At 35.4% G+C, this 20,483-nt stretch overlaps 3 protein-coding genes across 3 annotated transcripts; 2 read left to right on the top strand and 1 right to left on the bottom strand.

Moving 5' to 3' along the window:
* The first annotated feature begins 2,279 nt into the window (after positions 1 to 2,279).
* Positions 2,280 to 5,164, top strand: LOC131603894 (aluminum-activated malate transporter 9-like). Its single transcript, XM_058876347.1, has 5 exons — positions 2,280 to 2,788; positions 2,961 to 3,368; positions 4,005 to 4,144; positions 4,232 to 4,378; positions 4,466 to 5,164. The coding sequence occupies exons 1-5, from the start codon at positions 2,464 to 2,466 to the stop codon at positions 5,162 to 5,164; spliced, it is 1,719 nt and encodes a 572-aa protein (XP_058732330.1). The 5' UTR covers positions 2,280 to 2,463.
* Positions 5,165 to 5,230: 66 nt separating this feature from the next.
* Positions 5,231 to 7,164, bottom strand: LOC131603895 (cytochrome P450 CYP736A12-like). Its single transcript, XM_058876348.1, has 2 exons — positions 6,346 to 7,164; positions 5,231 to 6,175 (listed from the first exon to the last, which is right to left on the bottom strand). The coding sequence occupies exons 1-2, from the start codon at positions 7,027 to 7,029 to the stop codon at positions 5,348 to 5,350; spliced, it is 1,512 nt and encodes a 503-aa protein (XP_058732331.1). The 5' UTR covers positions 7,030 to 7,164; the 3' UTR covers positions 5,231 to 5,347.
* Positions 7,165 to 12,923: 5,759 nt separating this feature from the next.
* On the top strand, positions 12,924 to 14,761 carry LOC131606008 (uncharacterized). The gene is made up of 2 exons (XM_058878297.1): positions 12,924 to 13,122; positions 14,184 to 14,761. Exons 1-2 carry the CDS (start codon positions 12,924 to 12,926, stop codon positions 14,759 to 14,761), a joined length of 777 nt encoding a protein of 258 aa, XP_058734280.1.
* Positions 14,762 to 20,483: the final 5,722 nt, after the last annotated feature.

Here is a 20,483-nt window from a genome sequence, read left to right as displayed (position 1 = left end):
TCTTGGTTGTACTCTTGCTTAGTGGAAAAAAACAAAAAAAACAAATATTAGATGAATTTAAAAATAATTGAAATAAAAATAATGAATTCACAATATAAAAAATAATATATATGACAATCCAGTCATTGAACTCTCTAATTTTTATTAGGGACCCTATGACTCTGATCATGGAATTTATATGAAACTTTGTGTGGTTGGTTATCAATATAATATAAAAATTAAGAGTGAAGTCTCATTTTAGTCTCTCACAAAAACTGTAGAGGTCAGATTAGTCCCTGAGAAAAAAAAGTTTATATTAAATCTCTTACAAAATTTAACGGAGCCATGTTAGTCCCCCAACTAACATTCTTTTAAAATCGGTTTTTTTTTTTACTTTTGAACTGTGACTGGACTGCTAATAAAGACTCATTTTAGTCCCTCACAAAAAAGGAAGAGTCCAAATTAGTCCCTAAGAAAAAAAAAGGTCTATATTTAAACCCTTAAAATTGTGAGGGCAAGCATTGAAATTATTTATGAAGGGATTGTAGATAAATCATCGCGATACCACGACGTTCTTTTTTTTATTTGGTTTATTATCAGGCTTATGGGTGACTGACTATGGTTTTTGTTGTTATGTATTCTTGTGTATTACATGTCGTTATTGTTTTAGTTGTTAATGATCTTTTAGGAAGGTTTAGTTTTGTTAATACAGAGATTTAGGATAATTTCTTGCTTTTGTAAATAATACTTGTGGCGAAAATAATACACATGTTTTTTTTTTGACAGAACAATAATACACATGTTATATTGGAAGAAAATTGTTTTATACCATATCACTTAGGTTTTGATGATAACAAAGTATTTAATGAAAGCTAGTCTATCTTGTCAAGTCCAGTCATAGTTTAAAAATACGAAAAAATCATTTGAAAAAATATTAAAAGAGGGACTAACATGGCTCAGTTAAATTTTGTAAGAGATTAAATAAAGACATTTTTTTCTTGGGATTAATTTGGACTCTCTCTTTTTTATTTATGACGACTAAAATGAGTCTTCATTGGTGGTCCAGTCACGGTTCAAAAGAAAAAAATTGGTTTGTAAAAAATATTAGTAAAAGGACTAACATGGCTCGGTTAAATTTTGTAAGGAATTTAAAGAGACTTTTTTTTTTCAGGGACTAATCTGACCTCTATAATTTTTTTTAGGGATTAAAATGAGACTTCACTCTAAAAATAATAATGGATTGGATCATGGGATTAATGAAATTCTTTGTTAATATTGAATTGTTAAAGGGAATAATTCATTTCAAAGTTATTCCTGGATTCAAAGTATTCTCAAAATATGATTCCCATTAATAAAAAAATAAGATATTTCCTTTGATCTTCTTTATAAAAAATCTCTTTAAATTTATGAAGTAATTAATGTATCTTCTTTTATATATTATATATACAAATTACATTAATTACTAGATAAATTTAAAAAATAAATTTTTTATTATAATTAAAAATTAGATGAAATGTTAAATATTAAAAAATTTAAATTTTAAAATATAAAAAATTAAAAATTAAAAATGCAATTTTCAAAATGATATTTTCATATTAATTTTGTAACATATACCATGTTAATATTTTCCCAAAAATGATTAAAGTATAAAAATTTTCATTTCTCTATTATTTATTATATTTTTATTCATTTTAATAATTATTTTCCATTTTCATCTTTTATTAATATTTATTTTAATCTTTTACAAAATTAAATAAGTTTATCTATTACTAAAAATTAAAACAGAAACCTTGACCAAACAATAATTTAAAACAAAAACTAGATATAAAAATTAAACAAAAAAATGAATTTAAAATTTAAAAAGTTAAAAAAATTATAAAAGTAACAATAAAAGATAAAAGAAGAAAATAACATTTAAACCCAAAATAATAAAATAACAATAATAGCATAATCTATATTCTACAGAATAAAACACCATGTGATGTCGACCGAAACATTACAGTACTTCAATTCACTGCAATAACGCAGTCCCTACAATCATGCAACCAATCATCCATAGCCGTCTGATTCAAATCAGACGGTTTTCATTATAAACTAGTTTTTCTGAATTATAATATAAAAATTAACCTTATTTTTACTAAACCGTGCGATTAACATCAAACGGTTATTAATACAGTGACAACATAGAATCTATTTCCATATATACGAGGTTGTCGTTTTTGTGACGACGATGTCACGTGTTCGGTTTGTTCTATAGTTCCGTAAACAAAAACAAACGAACCATGACATGTTCTGTTTTTTTCGGAACCATTCATAAAAAATCCTCAAATTCTGTTTCTCTTCGCTAAATCCACTCTCTACAAAATCCTCAAAAATCTTCTTCACTTTCATTCATCTACATACACTACTCTTCTCTTTCTCTTCACAATATATAACCACCATTCCATCGTCTTTCTCTTTTGCTTAGGAAGAAAGTAATCGATCATGGCTCCAAGCTTATCTGAGAAAAAGGAGAAGCTTCTTCCAGTGAAGGGGGGTGATATTGGTTATTCACATATTGGAATAGGTTTGCAACGAGAACAGGAAGAATCTAAGGTGATAAGGTTTAAGAAGAAGGTGAAACGTGTTGCTAACATGGCGTATGAAATGGGTCGTGCTGATCCGAGGAAGATTATATTTGCGGCTAAAATGGCTCTTGCTTTGATTCTTATATCACTTTTGATTTTTCTTAAAGAACCCTTTAAGGATATGACTCGTCACTCCGTTTGGGCTATTCTAACTGTTGTCGTCGTCTTTGAATTCAGTATAGGTAATTCTGTTTTCACTGTAAATAATTTGTTTTTTATTTATTTATATCACTGCATTGTATATGTTTGATTTTATGTAGAAGCTAGTTCATGTAGTTAATTCATGCAGAATCTTTTTTGGTTGATCAGACTTTACTTATGTAACGGATTGCTTGCGTTCGTTCAATTATGCAGGGGCGACATTGAGCAAGGGGTTTAATAGAGGGTTAGGGACGTTATCGGCGGGAGGACTTGCGGTAGGAATGGGAGAGTTATCGGCATTGGCGGGAGATTGGGAAGAAGTTATAGTTATTTTTAATACGTTTGTGGTTGGATTTTGTGCTACCTATGCAAAGCTTTATCCATCTTTGAAGCCTTATGAGTATGGTTTCCGTGTGTTCTTGATTACTTATTGCTACATTACGGTATCGGGTTATCATACGGGTGAATTTCTTGATACATCCGTAAGTAGATTTTTGCTCATTGCACTTGGTGCTGCTGTGTCTTTGGGAGTGAATGTCTGTATATATCCTATCTGGGCTGGGGAGGATCTGCATAATCTTGTGACCAAGAATTTCATGGGTGTTGCAACCTCTTTGGAAGGTACTTTTTGACATTTTTCTCATCATCACATTTTTATTTGTAGTTACTATATAATATCATGTGAGGGCAAGCCTTGGTGCAATTGTAAGGTGATTCATTGTGATTTGGAGGTCATGTTTTCAAATTCTGATAATAGTCTTTCTAGTTGTAACTACATCAGACCGCAATTACACTGTGATCAATGTTGAAACAGTGAATCGTAACATAGTGGTCGCAACAACCGCAACAAATTATGTTGTGTTCACACAAATAATTTTTCTATCCGCATCTGCAACCACAATTTAAAAGGATTATTAGCATTAGATTTTTTTGGAATGAACCAAGTATTTTCTGCACGTATATGCAGGGACTAATCTCTCACCCTAAAATTTAACACTATTGCATTTTTATTATTGGATTTGAATACAAGACATTTAATAGTTGGTAGATATACATAAATATGAGAGTTTTCAATAATATTTGAATAAAGGCATTTTGGAATATATTGTACATATCAATTCAGTGATTTTTTAATCTACATGCAAATACTTAATACTACTAAAATTTATAGCTTTGGGAATGGATGGAGTTTTATTTATATTTTCTGCTGCTTAATCTAGTTTCATGGATGAACACCTTTGTTGAACTTGTTTTCAGGGGTTGTTAATCACTATCTTAACTGTGTTGAATACGAGAAGGTCCCATCCAAAATTCTGACATATCAAGCTGCTGCTGAGGATCCAGTTTACAGTGGCTACAGATCAGCGGTTGAATCTACAAGTAACGAGGAATCATTGGTACTATCTACTTCAGTTTTCTGTCTCTTTCATCAATATTTTACTTTTCATCATAAATGACTCATTGACACATGTTATTGATTGAAGCTGGGATTTGCTGTGTGGGAACCACCTCATGGTCGATACAAAAGTCTTAAATATCCATGGAAGAATTATGTCAAAGTAAGTGGGGCTCTTAGACATTGTGCATTTATGGTCATGGCCATGCATGGATGCATACTTTCCGAAATTCAGGTACTTCTAATCATTTGCAAACTTTTCTGAAAAACTGTTTGTTTTCGATACGATGAAAATACTAAACTTTCTTCTTGATATATACAGGCTCCTGCTGAGAAGAGACAGGTTTTCAAAAATGAGCTGAAGAGGGTAGGTTCCGAAGGAGCAAAAGTGTTGCGCGAACTAGGAAACAAAGTCAAGAAGATGGAGAAACTAGGCAGGGGAGATTTGTTATATGAAGTGCACGAAGCTGCCGAAGCATTGCAACAGAAGATCGATAAAAAATCTTACCTCCTAGTAAACTCAGAGCTCTGGGAAATCGGAAGCCGTCCGAGAGAAGAAACTGATGAGAACCATTCTAAGGGTCTCTTTGACATGGATGAAGATAGAAAATTTCTAGAGTATAAGTCTCTAAGTGAAGCTGTACTTGATCTTAGATCGATTGAAGTTCAAAACAATTGGGATGGAGAAACTACCACTAATATTAACAACTCGTCTGTGCCTGCTTCTATTGCCAATGAAAACATGTGTATGAAACAACAACAACAGTCTTGGCCTGCTCATGTTTACTATAAACCAGATGCCAAGGCGAAAGTGGAAGAATCGAAAACTCTCGAAAGTGCTAGTTCCTTGTCTCTAACGACATTTACATCGCTTCTGATTGAGTTTGTAGCAAGGCTTCAAAACTTGGTGGATTCATTTGAAGAATTGGGTGAGAAAGCTAACTTTAAGGACCCCCTTGAACCAGTTGTGGTAACCTCTGCTGGATTTTGGAGCAGATTGTTCAACCGCTTCAGATCGTAGAATTATTTGCAGTAACTGCTGCATGGTTGAATCCGTTTTGACAAATGCTACAGAAATCTTTAGAGCTAGAGCAAATACTTGATTTTTTTACATAGTATTTTTCAAAATGTATACAAATTTTCCTAGTATTATATCATAATATCAGAAAAGAATACAATTTTAAACTAAAATAAACTCGACTCGTCATGTTGCTTCCCCGTGAAGACGATAGTTTGGCACGGCAAGCAAGTGCTTGGCTCTTGGGATTGACAGACCAAATTTTTCTGTCATGTCCAAATCATTTGGAGTCATATTCGATGGAAGTTCCCAAGAAAAACAATGTACTAGTTGAGCGACAACAAGCTTAACCGTAATTAGTCCCAAGTTTATTCCGGGACATCCTCTTCGACCAAAACCAAATGGTATAAATTGGAAATCATTTCCACGGTAGTCTAAATTTTTATCGACGAATCTCTCTGGATAAAACTCTTCAGCATTGTCGGACCATATCTTAGAATCTCTTCCTATTGCCCATAAATTCACAATTATTCTTGATTTCTTTTCTAGAAAATAACCATCAACCACAGCATCCTCAGTTGACACGCGTGGCACGAGTGGTCCCGCGGGATATAATCTCAATGTCTCCATGATCACAATATCTAAGTAACTTAACTTCGACAAATCTTTTTCCTCCACCATTTTGTTCACCCCAACCACATTATCTAACTCTTGTTGCAGATGTTTCATTACTCTTGGATGTCTCATGAGCTCGGATAAAGCCCACTCCACGACAGTTGCAGAAGTTTCGAATGCACCAGCAATCATGTCTAAGACTATAGCCTTTATATTTGTTCGATCAACGCCATTGTTCTGTTCACCAGATGGATCGATGCGTGACAGTAGAATGTCTATAAAGTCCTTATGCTTCTGTCCTCCATTTTGTACATCTGAACTTTCTTCATGCTCTTTAACTATCTTCTCCAACACTTGGTCAAGCTCTTTATGAGTTCTCTTGTACCTTTTTCTTATACCCTGACAATAAAAGTCAAAGCAAAATTATTCAAGCCAAAAAGTTTGTAATTTGAATCAAAAATCTCTTGCAGGCATAATTCAAGTCAGATATATCCTTGACTCGAATCATGATTCAAGTCAGAAACATATTTGACTGGTATCATCAGGGCCGTCTTTGAAGGTATACATACCTGAAGATCAAAAACTCGAAGAAAAGGAACATAATCAGCAAGATTAAAAGCACCAGAAAGGTTCATCCCTTGTTGAATCAACCTCTTCAAATCAAAAACCTCATCTATACTACACCCCAGCACCATTTTACACACAATATCCATTACAACATCATGCACAAACTCACTCACATCAACAACCTCACCCGAACTCGCAGCTTTCTTCAACAACTTCAAAGCTAATTCCATTTCTCTCTTCCTCAAAGAGGCAAACGAGTCAACTTTAGAAACACTCAAAAGCTGCAGAGTACAAATCTTCCTCATGTTACGCCAATACGCGCCATATTCAGCGAAAACTAACCCTTTAGAACCATAAGATAGGTAGTGTGTGGCTTCAAGTTTAGGACGGCTGGCGAAAGCAAGGTCGTTTGCTTTGAGGAACTGTTCGGCTGCTGAAGAGGAAGACACTATGACTGTTGGGACTTGGCCTAACCGGAGTGACATGATGGGGCCATGTTTTTTGGATAAGGCTTCGAGGGAACGGTGTGGGAGGGTGCCTAACATGTGGAGGTTACCGATGAGAGGATAGCCCGATGGACCGGGTGGGCGTTTCCTGTCATGTTTGGGCTGTTTTGGACGGAGGAAGAAGGTTGTGGTGACGATGAGAATGAAGGAGAGTGTGAAAATGAGGAATAATGGTACCATGTTATGGTTGAAAGATGAAAAATAAAAGAGTAGGTTTTTTCTGTTTCTGGATTATGATAAGCATGTACTACTAGCTTTTAATACTGTGGTGGTTGGTTGATAATTTCAATTTTAATTTCAAATCTTTCAACCACTTGAAAGCTGCTGGTCATGTCTTTAAAGTCTATCTAACTACTTTACTGGTTAAGTATTTCATGAAAATAAAACTCTCTTTTTTAACTTGTTCTTTCATCGAATAAAATTCAGTTGAGTTTTATTCGATAAAAAAATAAATATTAGGAGTGTTCATAGTACTCATCTTTTTCTTGAACTCTATCGTTGCGAGTAATATATTTATAAATATAAAAGCTGATGTAAAATATGTAAAGAAGTGTGAATAAGTTAAGTAAAATGGTAGGTGGACTTAGAAATGGTCAATTAGTTGGAAATTGAATGAGCAAACAAACATAAATTGCCGGAATGAAAAGTAAAGAAATAATAAGAAAATTTCTTTAGCCACCTCCCTATGGGGTCACTCCCAGCGAAAATCCCAAAATACCCCTGCTTCGAAAATGAACTTCTGAAGCGTTTTTTTTTTTTTAAAATTTCCACAATTCGGAAGTGCATCTCCGAAAACACCTCATGGGGGGTGTCTTCGGAGATGAACTTCCAAAAACACCTCATGGGGGGTGTCTTCGGAAATGAACTTCCGAATTATGCAGAAACTGTGTTTTTTTTTTATGTTTTATCTTAACAGTCTCGCATTTTAATTAAACGCAAACGCCAAATAAAATAAGCAACACATAAACTGAAAATACTAATATGATAAATCAAATCCAAATAATATATACAAGCCGAAAATAATAATAATACTGTGCGAAAGATACAATCCGAAATCAAAAAATAAATAAACCCGACCACTACTGGGTGTGCCTAACCCTCTCACCCTGGGCCCTCCTCTGCCGCCTGTACCCCGCCGCACGGCCCGCATCAGTGATGATCATCTCCATCACAGTCACAGCCTCTGGACCGCCCTGCTGAACGACACCTCGATCCAACGCGTCCCGCCCAAGCATCTCTATACGCTGGCAGATCGGCATGAGATCAATGGCGTGGTCATCCTCGGCCTGCTGGTTCTCCAGGATCTCCTCGTGTGCTGGCCTACGAGCGCCGGGAACGTCAGGTCTCAGCAGAGGATGTGACACCCGATAGAACCATGTGACGTATCCCTCCTCACTGTGCCAGTCCTGTGTGACCCGAGTGAGACAGTACTCCTGCGGTTCCACATGATGCTGCCAGTCCTCACATATGGCAGTGAGCTGCACTCGGGTCACTGTGTCGGGAGCAGCCTCAAAGGGTGACCTGGGTATCCGCTGCACGAATCCGAACTGACGCATGCACCGCTCAGGGAGATACCGGACCATGATGGTAGTCCCGCATGCCAGCCAGCCTGAATATAGAGCAATGCCGTCAAAGGGGACAATCTGAGTGTAGTCGCTGAACGGCCTCCAGGTGACGTCGTCGTGCATCGTGCGGTCCAGGTATCCACGGTATGGTCTCATCGCATCGTTCCCCCTCTGGAGAACGTATCTGGCGGCCCTGGGCATGGCGTCCACGTACGCAGGATCGATGTGAAAGCCGTGGATGCGGGAGAAGTAGGAGATGATCCAGCTCTGAAACAGAAACACGATAATGTATTAAAAATAAATACGAAACATAAATAAATAAATAAATAAATACGATAATGTATTAAAATAAAATATACCGTAAGTAGTGTGCAGGATCCGACCAACTGCCTCGTCCTCCAGTTGGAGGCCTCATTCAGCTTCTGGTAGAGGTATGTCAGAGTAGCTGCCCCCCAGTTCCACTGGTGAACGGTATCCAGGTCCATGAAGTAGCGGAGGTAGGTCACGTCGACGTACCTTGCACTCTTGTCCACAAAGCATGCAGCGCCTACCACATGCATGTACCAGCACCGGAGAGTGCAGCCGCGGTGATACTGTGTGAATAGCTCGTCACCCTCCTGCTCGGCATCGGCCGCCGCGTCCAGGTGGTGCTCAAAATAAGCGCTCAGTGTGGTGAACCGGATATGAGGCCCAGATGTCGTGACGCACTCAAAGTGAGCAACCTCGTGCTCCATGCCCAAATAGAGCGTCATCCACTCAATGGCCTCGACCCTCTAGATCCGGGAGTGGTGCAACAGCGGCCCCCTAATCGGTAGGTGGAGAAGACACTGCACGTCATGCAAGGTGATCGTCATCTCCCCAACCGGCAAGTGGAAAGAGGACGTCTCCTTGTGCCAGCGCTCCACAAATGCCCCCTGCATGCCGGTGCTGATGGTGGTGTACCCCGTCATGCAGAGCCCGCTAAGCCCTGAACCTCGCACATGGTCGTTAAACCACTCAGCTGCTGGTTTAAACAGACTGAAAATCTTTCGGGCGTGGTTCACCATTTTCAACGGCTCTCTCTCTTGTTACAAAAAAACCAATAAGCGACATATATTAAAAAAGCGACAAATAAACGGTTAAATTATAAAAAATGGTGACAAATAAACGGTTAATTTATAAAAAATACCTCTCCCTCCCAGATACGCCGAGCGACGTGATCGTGGTAGTGAATCAGCACGGAAGTGTCAATGGGCCCTCCCGGATAGCTGTCCTCCTGCTCATCCTCCTCCCCAGCTGGAGGGTCAACATCCGGTACCCCCTCCGGCTCGTGGTAGGGCACTGCCGCCACCTCCTCCTCATCCTCCTCCTCCTCCTCTCGCTGGCGGGAAGAAGATACCCGAGCCAGCCGACTCCTAGATCCTGAAGCAGATGTACCCTCTCCCTCGCCCACGGGAACTCGCACACGTCGTCCCCGGCCCTGCCCCCGTCCCTATGTCGACGCCAGCTGCGCCGCCGCACGCTCGCGTCTAGCCGACGCAGTCTGGGTCTCCCTACCCTGTCTGACGCGTGCTGATTGGTTGCCTGACATGTTCCTGTAAACAATCGAAATCGATTAATATGCGAGACCAATGAAAAAACAAAAAAAAATGCACTTCTGATACAGTTCGGAAGTTCATTTCCGAAAACTGGGATGGAGGTGTTTTCGGAAATGAACTTCCGAAACACCCCTGCGCAGAACTTCTCTGCAACCTCCAATGGCAGACCCCAAAAACCTAAACCAAAACTATTTTTATGCCTACTAAACATCCTAATATCAGTACTAACCTATCTTAATGTGATTTTTTCAGTTTCTAAACACCCTAATAGAGTTTATTCAAATGGATCTAAAACTTGAAAAAACAATGATAAACTTACCAATTAGTGTTTGATGATGAGTTTGGTTGAGTTTGGAAGAAGAGATTGGCTACTTCACACTTGCTTTTGCAGAATTTTTGCAGAGAGTTTGAGTTTGGAAGAAGATTAGGGTAAATGATTAGGGGGAGGGGGGCTGTTTTGCTTAATCTGCAAAACGCGCAGTATTTCGGAAATGAACTTCCGAAATGCTGTTTTCGGAAATGAACTTCCGAAATAAGACAATTTTTTTAAAAAAAAAGGCGCTTTCGGAGATGCATCTTCGAAAACACCTTTTTCTTGCATTTCGGAAATGCATTTCCGAAGTTAGGGGTAGTTTGGGCTTTTCACCAGAGGTGACCAAGAAGACATGGAGGTTGATAAAGAAATTTTCAATAATAAACTATAATTTTTCACCAATTTGTTAAAGTTTAGTGACGTTAGTATGGTTTGTTTTTCCCCATTGAATTTCACAATTGTTATTGGTTTGTTTGGAGTCACTAATTTGCAAAGAATTCTATGATAGGAAGGTGCATAGAGTTTTCCTAGGTGAATTTTTATTTATCCAATTTAAAAAGTTAAGTAAGACCATCTCCAACGCAAGTTATTCTCCATTCCGTCAGTCAATTGTCAATTTTTTTTAAAACATGCAGTCTGCCACGGATGTATAGGGTGAAATGCAATGCAGCGGTGTTTTTCATCAAAATAATATTAAAAATGTAGCCGTTGCTCAACGGCTCTCCTTCTTTTTTCTTTTTTTTTTTTTAAATTTTGTTTGGTTATAAATAGAAGCCAATATTTTTCGAATTGTATCTCATAAATTTATTTCTCTCACAATTTTATCATCCTATTCAGTGTTTTAAAAACCGGACTGGACATCAAACCGGCGAGGGTATTGAGTCACTGGTTTATTGGTCGAACTGTTGAGTCACTGGTCGAACCACATGACTAAACCGGATTAAATCGGATAACTCGGTTGAATAGACCGGTCGTTATAACAAAATTATATAGGTATAAGACTTGTCGAACATGATGATTCAGTCTCTACAATATATAACTGGCACTTAAATTTTTAAAAAATATCATATCCTAAATAAATTCACAATTCATAATTTAAATTTAAATTTTAAACAAAGGTATTACACATAATAAAATAGTACAAAATTACAAAGTATATATTTGCAAACAAAATTTAATCGCAAAATAATATAATTGAATAAATTATAATAAAGTAACTTCATTGTCTATTAAATTTAATTTCAAAGAAAAAGTTATTTCAATGTTGGTATCTCCTTCTTCAATATCAAAATCATCTGCAACAAAATTAACCGCACTTGAAACATCTTTATTTTTATTTTTTTTATTTTTTTTATTTGTATTTTATTTTTTATTATTTTCTTTTATTTTTTTATTTTAATTTTTCATTTATATAATTAAAATGATGTTGTTTTAAGTTTTTAAAATTAAAAAAAAAAATTAAAAATGCATTTAAACCACTGATTCTGGAAAACCGCCGGTTTTTCCGATTTTACCAGTTTACACCGGTTTTGACCGGTTCACACCGGTTTAATGACATATACGATCCAGCCATCGAACAAGACTGGTTACCTGACCGGGTCCCGGTTCAACCGGTCCGACCGGCCGGTCCGGTTTTTAAAACATTGATCCTATTAGTCTTCAATTGATCATATATTTTACTAAATTTTTCATCTTATTTGTTCAAATTATTATTGTTAAGGTCAAATGGACTCTAATCAATATAATTTTCAACAGTCTATGTTCCATCTCATACAAAATCAGCAAAATTCTAATCCTCAAAATTCTCAATTTCCTCCACCACCAACAAATTCTACTGTATTTTTTCGTCACCAAACAACCCAAATATGTATTTTAAACCACAGATAAATACTCATGGGATGATTTTTTCTCATCAAGAACCCGAAACACCAAATGGGTTTATGTCCGAACGTCAAGTTCCACAATTTTCAACTCAAGTTGGTATTGAAAATATTATAATTGATAAAGAACAAAGGCCTCCAGTTAAAAAAAAACCTCGAGAGATATTCACAAGGGAAGAAGATACACTTCTTATGCAATCATGGCTCAATGTTTCAAAGGATTCAATTATGGGAGTTGATCAAAAAGTCGATAGCTTTTGGTTAAGAATCACCGATAATTATAACCAATATCATGGGCAGTCACGAGAAAAACTACAAGGCCAATTAAAATCTCGATGGCATCGAATAAATGGCCTTGTTCAAAAATTTGTTGGGTGTTACAAACAAGCTGTTCATGGAAAAAACCGGGGCATCAGAGAAAGATATCTTAGTCAATGCACATGCTTTTTTTGAACAAGATGAAGGTGCACCATCAATCTTGAGTATGCATGGAGGCTTTTAAAAGATGAACCTAAATGGATGGGTGCATCCACCGAAAATTATTCAAAGAGAACAAAGAATTCTACTAGTAGTGCATACACGGCATCGCCAAACTTAGAGACACCTTCAAGTTATGAGTTTAACTCATCATCTCCAATGGAGCGTCCAATGGGACAAAAGGCGGAAAAACGAGGCAAAGGAAAATACAAATGCAAGTGAACCTCCTTCTAGTATTATTTTTTATACAATGAATAAAAGAATGGATTTAATGGAAAATCTAGCACGGCTTAAGGAGAAAGAAAACAAATTAGTTAAGGAAAAGATGGAGTCTGAAGCACGACTTAAGGAGGAAGAAAACAAATTAATCGAGGAAAAGATGGAGTTTGAAGCAATGCAATTCATAATGTCAGACACTTCTAAGATGAATGATAGTCAGCGTGAATTTCATGAAAAACATTGTAATAACCTAAAAGAAAAATATGGATGATAATAATATGCAATGTTCTAGTATTTATTATATTTAAATATTATGTAGTACTTGTTATGTAGCAACAACTATTGTAATAAGATGCAACATTCTAGTATTTATTATATTTCAAATATTATTCAAAATAGTCGTTATTCAAATTAAATATTATTCAAACTAGCTGTTATTCAAATTAAATATTATTCAAAATAGTCGTTATTCAAATAAAATATTATTCAAAATAGTCGTTATTCAAATAAAATATTATTCAAACTAGCCGTTATTCAAACTAGCCGTTATTCAGATTAAATATTATTCAAACTAGCCGTTATTCAAATTAAATATTATTCAAACTAGTCGTTATTCAAATTAAATATTATTCAAACTAGTCGTTATTCAAATTAAATATTATTCAAACTAACCGTTATTCAAATTAAATATTATTTAAACTAGCCGTTATCGATTAGTGATAAATCGGAATCGCGAAGAAGGGCATATACGATTAGTCAACGACTACTTTTCAGAAAATCCAGTATACACAGATGCCAAATTCCGTAGAAGGTTTAGAATGCATAGGCATTTATTTCTTCGAATTGTAGAAACCCTTGGAAATTATGATGAATATTTTCAAATGAGGGTCGATGCAACTGGTAAAATGGGTCTTTCACCATTGTAGAAGTGCACTTCTGCTATTCGTATGTTAGCATATGGATCTTCTGCTGACATTGTAGACAAATATGTTTGAATTGGTGAAAGCACTACAATTAAGTGCTTAGAGAGACTCGTAAGGGGCAGGAATGGGGTATTTGGGGCCGAGTATTTGCGAAGGTCTAATAACAATAATGTTGAACATCTTTTACAGATAGGGGAGTCACGTGGATTTCCAGGCATGCTAGGTTCCATTGATTGATTGTATGCATTGAGAATGGAAGAATTGTCCTGTTGCATGGAAAGGACAGTTTTGTCGAGGTGATCATGGTAAACCAGTGATCATGCTTGAAGCAGTGGCATCGCAAGACCTGTGGATTTGGCATGCATTTTTTGGTATTGCAGGTTCGAACAATGACATTAATGTGTTTAACCAATCCAATGTGTTTAATGATATTTTGGAAGGACGTGCTGCTAGTGTGCAATATACAATCAATGGAACTCCATATAATATGGGGTATTATTTAGTGGATGGTATATATCCTAAGTGGACTACATTTGTCAAAACCATTTCAATGCCGCAAGGAGAAAAGAGAAAACTATTTGCACAACACCAAGAATCAGCTAGGAAGGATGTGGAATGGGCATTTGCAGTGCTCCAATCTCGTTTTGCAATAATATGTGGTCCAGCGCGTGCTTGGCACATGGAAACCCTCAAGCATACCATATATGCTTGCATCATATTGCACAACATGATTGTCGAAGACGAACGACATATATATGAAGGTGATTTTGATTACTCTTGCGATAATGTAGGTAACAACAACTCAACGACCGAAACATTTAACGGTCCTCATCCGAATCTTGCAACAAGACTACAAAGAAGAGCAACTCTTCGTGAAAAACAACTTCATCGCCAACTTCAAGGAGATCGAGTCGAGCATATTTTGGAACGTTTTGGACACGAGGACGATGAAAATTAAATTTGAGTAATTATGTTATGTAATTTATTTTTATTATTTTTTATTATACTTTTATTGTTTTTAATTATATGTGATGCATTTGAGATTAATTTAATTATAATTTTAAATTTTATGTTTAATTTTATTTATTTTATATTAATTAAAATTTAAATAATTTAAATAATTATTTTAAATCAAATAAAATTTAATATGAATAAAATATTAATATACAAAGTAAAATTGTGGGATCCAATATGAGTTCTTTAGAATTACACCATTGGAGTGAAAATTGGAGTGAGTTGCTTCAAGATGATGTGGACTAATGGGTTCACAAAGAACCAAATAATGGGTTGCACCATTGGAGGTGCTCTAAGGTTATCTTCAATATAAAATACTATAAAATACTATAAAAATAATAAATAATTATATTATTTAATAAATAATTAAATATATTAAAATTAAATAGTATTATGTGATTGGTTGAAGATATATTATCCAATTTTTTGTGATGGATATAGAAGTTGTTCCCTTACCTCAATGTGTTGACATTGTTTCACAAAGTCTTCAAAGTTAGGTTGTAGGCTCCAAAACCTTTAACAATAATTAACTTTTCTTTAAAAAAGGATTGTGTTGAGAAGGATATTTGTTCTTTACCGAGATTTTGTAAGTACTTCAAAGAGTATTAAATACGGTATTTGTGCTATTAAATTAAAAATACACAAAACGTAAAATAGAGACTGAAATGTTAAGGGATAAATATGTGTAAAATATAGTTTGATTTATTTTGTGTTGAAAAAATTACAAATATGATATTTATAAAAAACACTACTCATAGGGGTCAACACAGTGTGACCTAGAGTATTTATTCTCACTCGATTATTTATGTGGTGATGCTTAAGTTTTTCAATTATTACGGGAGATATGTGGCACTTTGCATTTGACTTGATTCTCCAGTTTTACGACTTTTTTTACTTCTTCTTCTTTATCCACGTGTGTACAAATCTCTTTGGTCATGGTTCCTCATTTTAACTTTTTTGGTTGGTGCTACAATAAAGATGGAGCACATGTAAATTGTTGAATCATTAAGTGATAAAAACGCACCTGACAATGAGTTATCATGGAGTTTTTTGGGTAAAGTTGATGTCAAATATATCTCAAGCTTCATCACTCATATGTTTCAAGTTTCAGGTTGAAGTGATAGACAATATTGAATCAAGCATAAGAACTTGGAGTCTTGAAGTTGTGAAAATGAGAAAATGTGAAAGCTCTCATGGTTATGTGTTTAGCGCTTTAATTTGATCAATTATATTTTAAAAGGGACAAGAGTATGCCTTGAGATATTTAAGCAATCAGACACATATAAAATACTTTTTAAACCTCTTTTATATTTTTGTTAAAATCTCTTAAAACGTTTTTGAGCACATACTTAATTGGTTAGGAGATTGGTTAATCAATTAGAAAAATATTTTACAATGATTAATTAATTAAGGGATTTCTCCAATTAATTAAATCAACTTGTAATGCCTCTTAATTGAATAAGTGAGTTCTTAATTGATTTGGTGACGTCGAAACATAAACTTTTCTTATTTTAGCTGGTTAATCAATTAAACAGATATGGTTAATCGATTAAAATTTTGAAAGTGCCAATGAATCATTTTCTTTTTAAGCCAAATCTTTTCCATTAAAAATGAGTTTTCTCATCATTTCATTTTATATGAGATTTTTTAATAGAATTTTTTTATTCTTTCTACTCTCTATCACTCTAAAAACTTTTTTTACCGAAGTTACCTTAGTGCCAAGAAAGTGAAAAGTTCTTTCTGAGAGTTATGTTGTATTGGTATTGTGTTAAATTTATTTTATTCCAGAGTGTGATTCTTTTATGTAATATCCTTGTAAAGGATTTGAAGATTGGAAGCTAAACCTAAAAATAATTGGGTGAAGGTTCTCGAGTTAAGGTTGTGTAAAAGATTTGTTTGTTGTCAGAAGGTTCTTGAATTAAGCTTATGTAAAAGTTATGTTTATTCATAATTAGTTTGTCGAATGATCTTGTGTAAAAACCTACATATTATTGACGATTGTTTAGGATGATCTTGTAATAGCTTAAAGTTGATTTTAGCACAACTCAGAATATGAAACTCTTGAACACTTGAGTAAACCAAGTGGTTAGACTGAACCTGTATAAATCTCTATTATAATCACTCTATCATTTATCACCATTATTTTCAGTTGTTTATGTTAATTTTATTGCTCATCTCTATTCTTTTTCTCCTTTCAATTTATTCCGATGTTGTTTCTGTGCTTAATTATTTATTTTAACACAAACATTTGTAAATTTAAAAGTTTTTATAAATTATTTTGAATATCACAATTCACTCATTTCCTCTTCATCTTGTGTTTAGAATCACTTAGTCAACAAACATCTATTATGATCAATTAAACATGTTCTTCTTTGTGCCATTAAAAAATCCAAATATCTTATACTTTAACAACAATAATTCACAACTTTTTTGTTTATTGATGCCATTAATAAAATCAAAACACTTTACTAGTTTAGAATGAAAATAAATGGTTGTATTGTGAGTGCAATATCCTTTCTTAGATGTTTTGAATGGTGTCAAAATTAGGTAATATGTAGTATTTATATATTGGACATTATCTTTCTATGTGTAGGTTACATTTTCATCTTATGACACTTTTAGATCAAGTCAAAAGCATTTGGACAAGTTAAAAATTTCAAATATTTTGTTTTTTTGAAAAATCATGTTTGAAGTCGATTCATCTGTGTTAGGAGTTGACTCCCACTGACAACCTTTTGAAAAAAAACTTTATGTCCAAAAGGAGTCGATACATAGGGGTCTTAAGTCGACACAGACCACTAAGGAGTCGACTCCCTCGAGTTATGGATCGACTTCCACTAAAATTTACTTTGAGTTTTAATCTCTGTCCAAAATGAGTCGACTCCCAAGCTTTTAGAATCGATAAATAACACGAAGGAATCGACTCTCACGTGTTATGAGTCGACTCCTACTAAAGCATTTTTTTCAAAAAAAAAATTATCCAATTGGTGTCGACTCCTAGGCGGTATGGGTCAACTCCCTTACCTTGTGGCTTGACTTCCACTTTGAATGAGCTGACTCTCAGTGTTTAAAATGTCTAATTTTGTAATTTTGCAACCATGTTTTTTTCACACACGCACACACACACACACACACACACACACACACACACACACACACACACATATATATATATATATAGCCATTCATGCATCATTTGTCACTATTGAAACAAAAAATGTACAAGGATTTTCATCATCTTCGTCCTCTCTCATTGCATACATACAACAGCTATACGTAATCATTTTTATTGTGTGATCAAGAGATAGTTTAATAAGGTCTAACTACGATTAAGTGTAATCAATTGGGTTGAAAAATATCTGGGCATTTCAAGACAAATCCATTTGGAGTTTTCTTCCGAGATCAAGAATTGATTTAAAATTTTTTCCACAAGATTGCGCAATTTCGATTCAGCTGAGTGAAAGCTTTGAAAAACTGGGATTTCTATCAAAGGAGCAACGATAACCGGAGGATCACTTTGGTAATCTTGGGTCACAATACGTTCGCAATTTAGATTCAGTCGAGTGAAAGCTTAGAAGAAAAGGATTTTGTTGAAGGAGCAACTGTAACTAGAGAATCAAATTGATCGTAAATGCTACTAGCTCAATCGGTAGTGAGAATGGATTAAACATGTACTTGAACCCTATGGTACAGGGTTTGATTCCCACGAAATGCAAAAACTATACTAGTGAGGGGGGGTAGGGAAGATCATGAGGTAATAGTGCTAGGAGCGCCTTGCGAGGAGCCCAAGATGTTACAATAGGTAGGTTATTTCCTCCTTGCAAACTCATCTCGTCGGACTCTATGAACTATTTCATCCTCATCTTGATTTCTATTTACTAACACCACTCTTGGTCGTTCGACCTCTCTCGGTGATTCGACCACTCTAGGGAAAACGACTGCCACTGGTTTACATTGACCGCTTGGGGTATACATTATTGCCCCTGATTGATAGTCTCTTCTGCAACTAGGCCTTTGTTTTGAAGCCTAGTTGGTTGTGGTTGGGTACTTGGTCGAATTTATTGAATTGGCACTTGAAGGGTGTCAAAGAAATCAATGATTCGATTCATCTGAATTGCTAATTATTGATTCGTTTGATTAGTATTTTGAATCAGAGGGTTAAATATCGTATCCATGTGTTAGGTCATCATATTAACCATATCACATGTTCTTTTCGTCCATTTGCTATCTCAACGCTGCTACTGAGTTATTGGTAAATCTAGGGATCATATTGGACGAAAAACCCATTCCTGTAGGGAAAACGGTTCATCATAAGAGATTAGAGGTTGACCCTGATACATGTAATAGCGAAAAGGTGGTCGTCGCTTATTCAGAAAATGCTGACAAGTTATTATATAAACTTGCCATCATTGACGTCGGCATGCCATAAGTCTGTTCACGCCCATTTAATGGCATTATGAAGCTAGGAATAAAAGACTAGAAATAAACCAGGTACTGACGCTATGGGGTCCCCATATGACCATGTGTTGGGGTCAATATTGGCCCACCTTGCATCATCGATGGAATAAATGTTGTACTGGCGGTGGAAGGAATTGTTGCAGCTGAATGCGCATCGATTGTTCCTTGCGTAGCCGTGTTCGTTGACTGTTCTCCATTGTTGTTATTATTATTTCTTGAATTTAACATCCTAGTGTATTTTCTTTTTTCCTATTAGGGTAGTCTTTTGAAATTCTACCACTCCTCAATCTCATACACACTAAGACTTAGAAACTTTGAGAACAAAAACACAAAAGTTTAACCAAAAATTAGAAGAAAAAATCGCCGACACAGGGATTCTACTGGGCGTGGAAATTCCCCCCCCCCCCCTAAATTTTGGTAAATAACCGCTAATCTTCACAGGATCAACTAGATTGATCCTAGAACACATGTGCAAAGTTTTCTTTAAGTTTTTCTAATGACAAGGTTTCGACCTTAATCTTTGTGATAGTGAAAGAAAAGCTTATAAAATGTATTGAAATGTAAAATGTCTTCGACAGGAAACTAAAGTGCAGAAATATAATATGAATGCAAAAGACTTGATATTGAAAATAAACTTGGTGATTCATACGTACATTGCACCCGAAAACTCTTTTCTCAACACACTTAGATACTTTGTACAAATTGAACACACTGAATCAAATAATAAAAACCCTATTTATATTGAAAACGAAATAGCTGTAACCAAATCAAATACATGTTTCGCTTGCATGTACTTCACCCAACATATGGCTTCCACGCGTCCCCTAAGAATGGATAAGGCTAAAAAACACTTAGTTAATCTTGTTTCAAACCTCTAAGTCGAAATAGCATAATTTCTCCAATAATATATTAAGTCCCAATATCGTATTGAAGAAATAAGCATTTCTACAACTTTCTTTCTGTCGAAGTCCCCTTCACAACTTTTACTAGTCGAAATTTCACCAATTTCACTCAAACATCTTTTCAACCCTCGTTGATCTATCAGATCCATATTAGTGTCGAATTTTCTAGCTAACATGTGTGGATAACTTCTGTATGAGAGGGGTTATCTCTAGTCCCAGAGAACTATTATGTGCCAGCTTCTGACACAATAGCAGTTTCTTTGACTAGAGATATATGGTAAGGAGATTCAACTTGATTTTCAGGTG

The sequence above is a fragment of the Vicia villosa genome, linkage group LG5 (genome assembly GCF_029867415.1).
Source record: "Vicia villosa cultivar HV-30 ecotype Madison, WI linkage group LG5, Vvil1.0, whole genome shotgun sequence".
NCBI classification, from domain to species: domain Eukaryota; kingdom Viridiplantae; phylum Streptophyta; class Magnoliopsida; order Fabales; family Fabaceae; genus Vicia; species Vicia villosa.
The sequence above is the reverse complement of the archived record's forward strand: the minus strand, read 5'-3'. Positions and strand labels throughout refer to the sequence as shown.

Coding starts and splice junctions, on each gene's coding strand:
- LOC131606008 (XM_058878297.1), top strand. CDS start 12,924: ATGGATTTAATGGAAAATCTAGCACGGCTTAAGGAGAAAGAAAACAAA. Junction 13,123..14,183: donor TGAATTTCATGAAAAACATT/GTAATAACCTAA, acceptor TTGGTATTGCAG/GTTCGAACAATGACATTAAT.
- LOC131603895 (XM_058876348.1), bottom strand. CDS start 7,029: ATGGTACCATTATTCCTCATTTTCACACTCTCCTTCATTCTCATCGTC. Junction 6,176..6,345: donor TTCGAGTTTTTGATCTTCAG/GTATGTATACCT, acceptor TTTTATTGTCAG/GGTATAAGAAAAAGGTACAA.
- LOC131603894 (XM_058876347.1), top strand. CDS start 2,464: ATGGCTCCAAGCTTATCTGAGAAAAAGGAGAAGCTTCTTCCAGTGAAG. Junction 3,369..4,004: donor TGTTGCAACCTCTTTGGAAG/GTACTTTTTGAC, acceptor ACTTGTTTTCAG/GGGTTGTTAATCACTATCTT. Junction 4,379..4,465: donor GCATACTTTCCGAAATTCAG/GTACTTCTAATC, acceptor TGATATATACAG/GCTCCTGCTGAGAAGAGACA.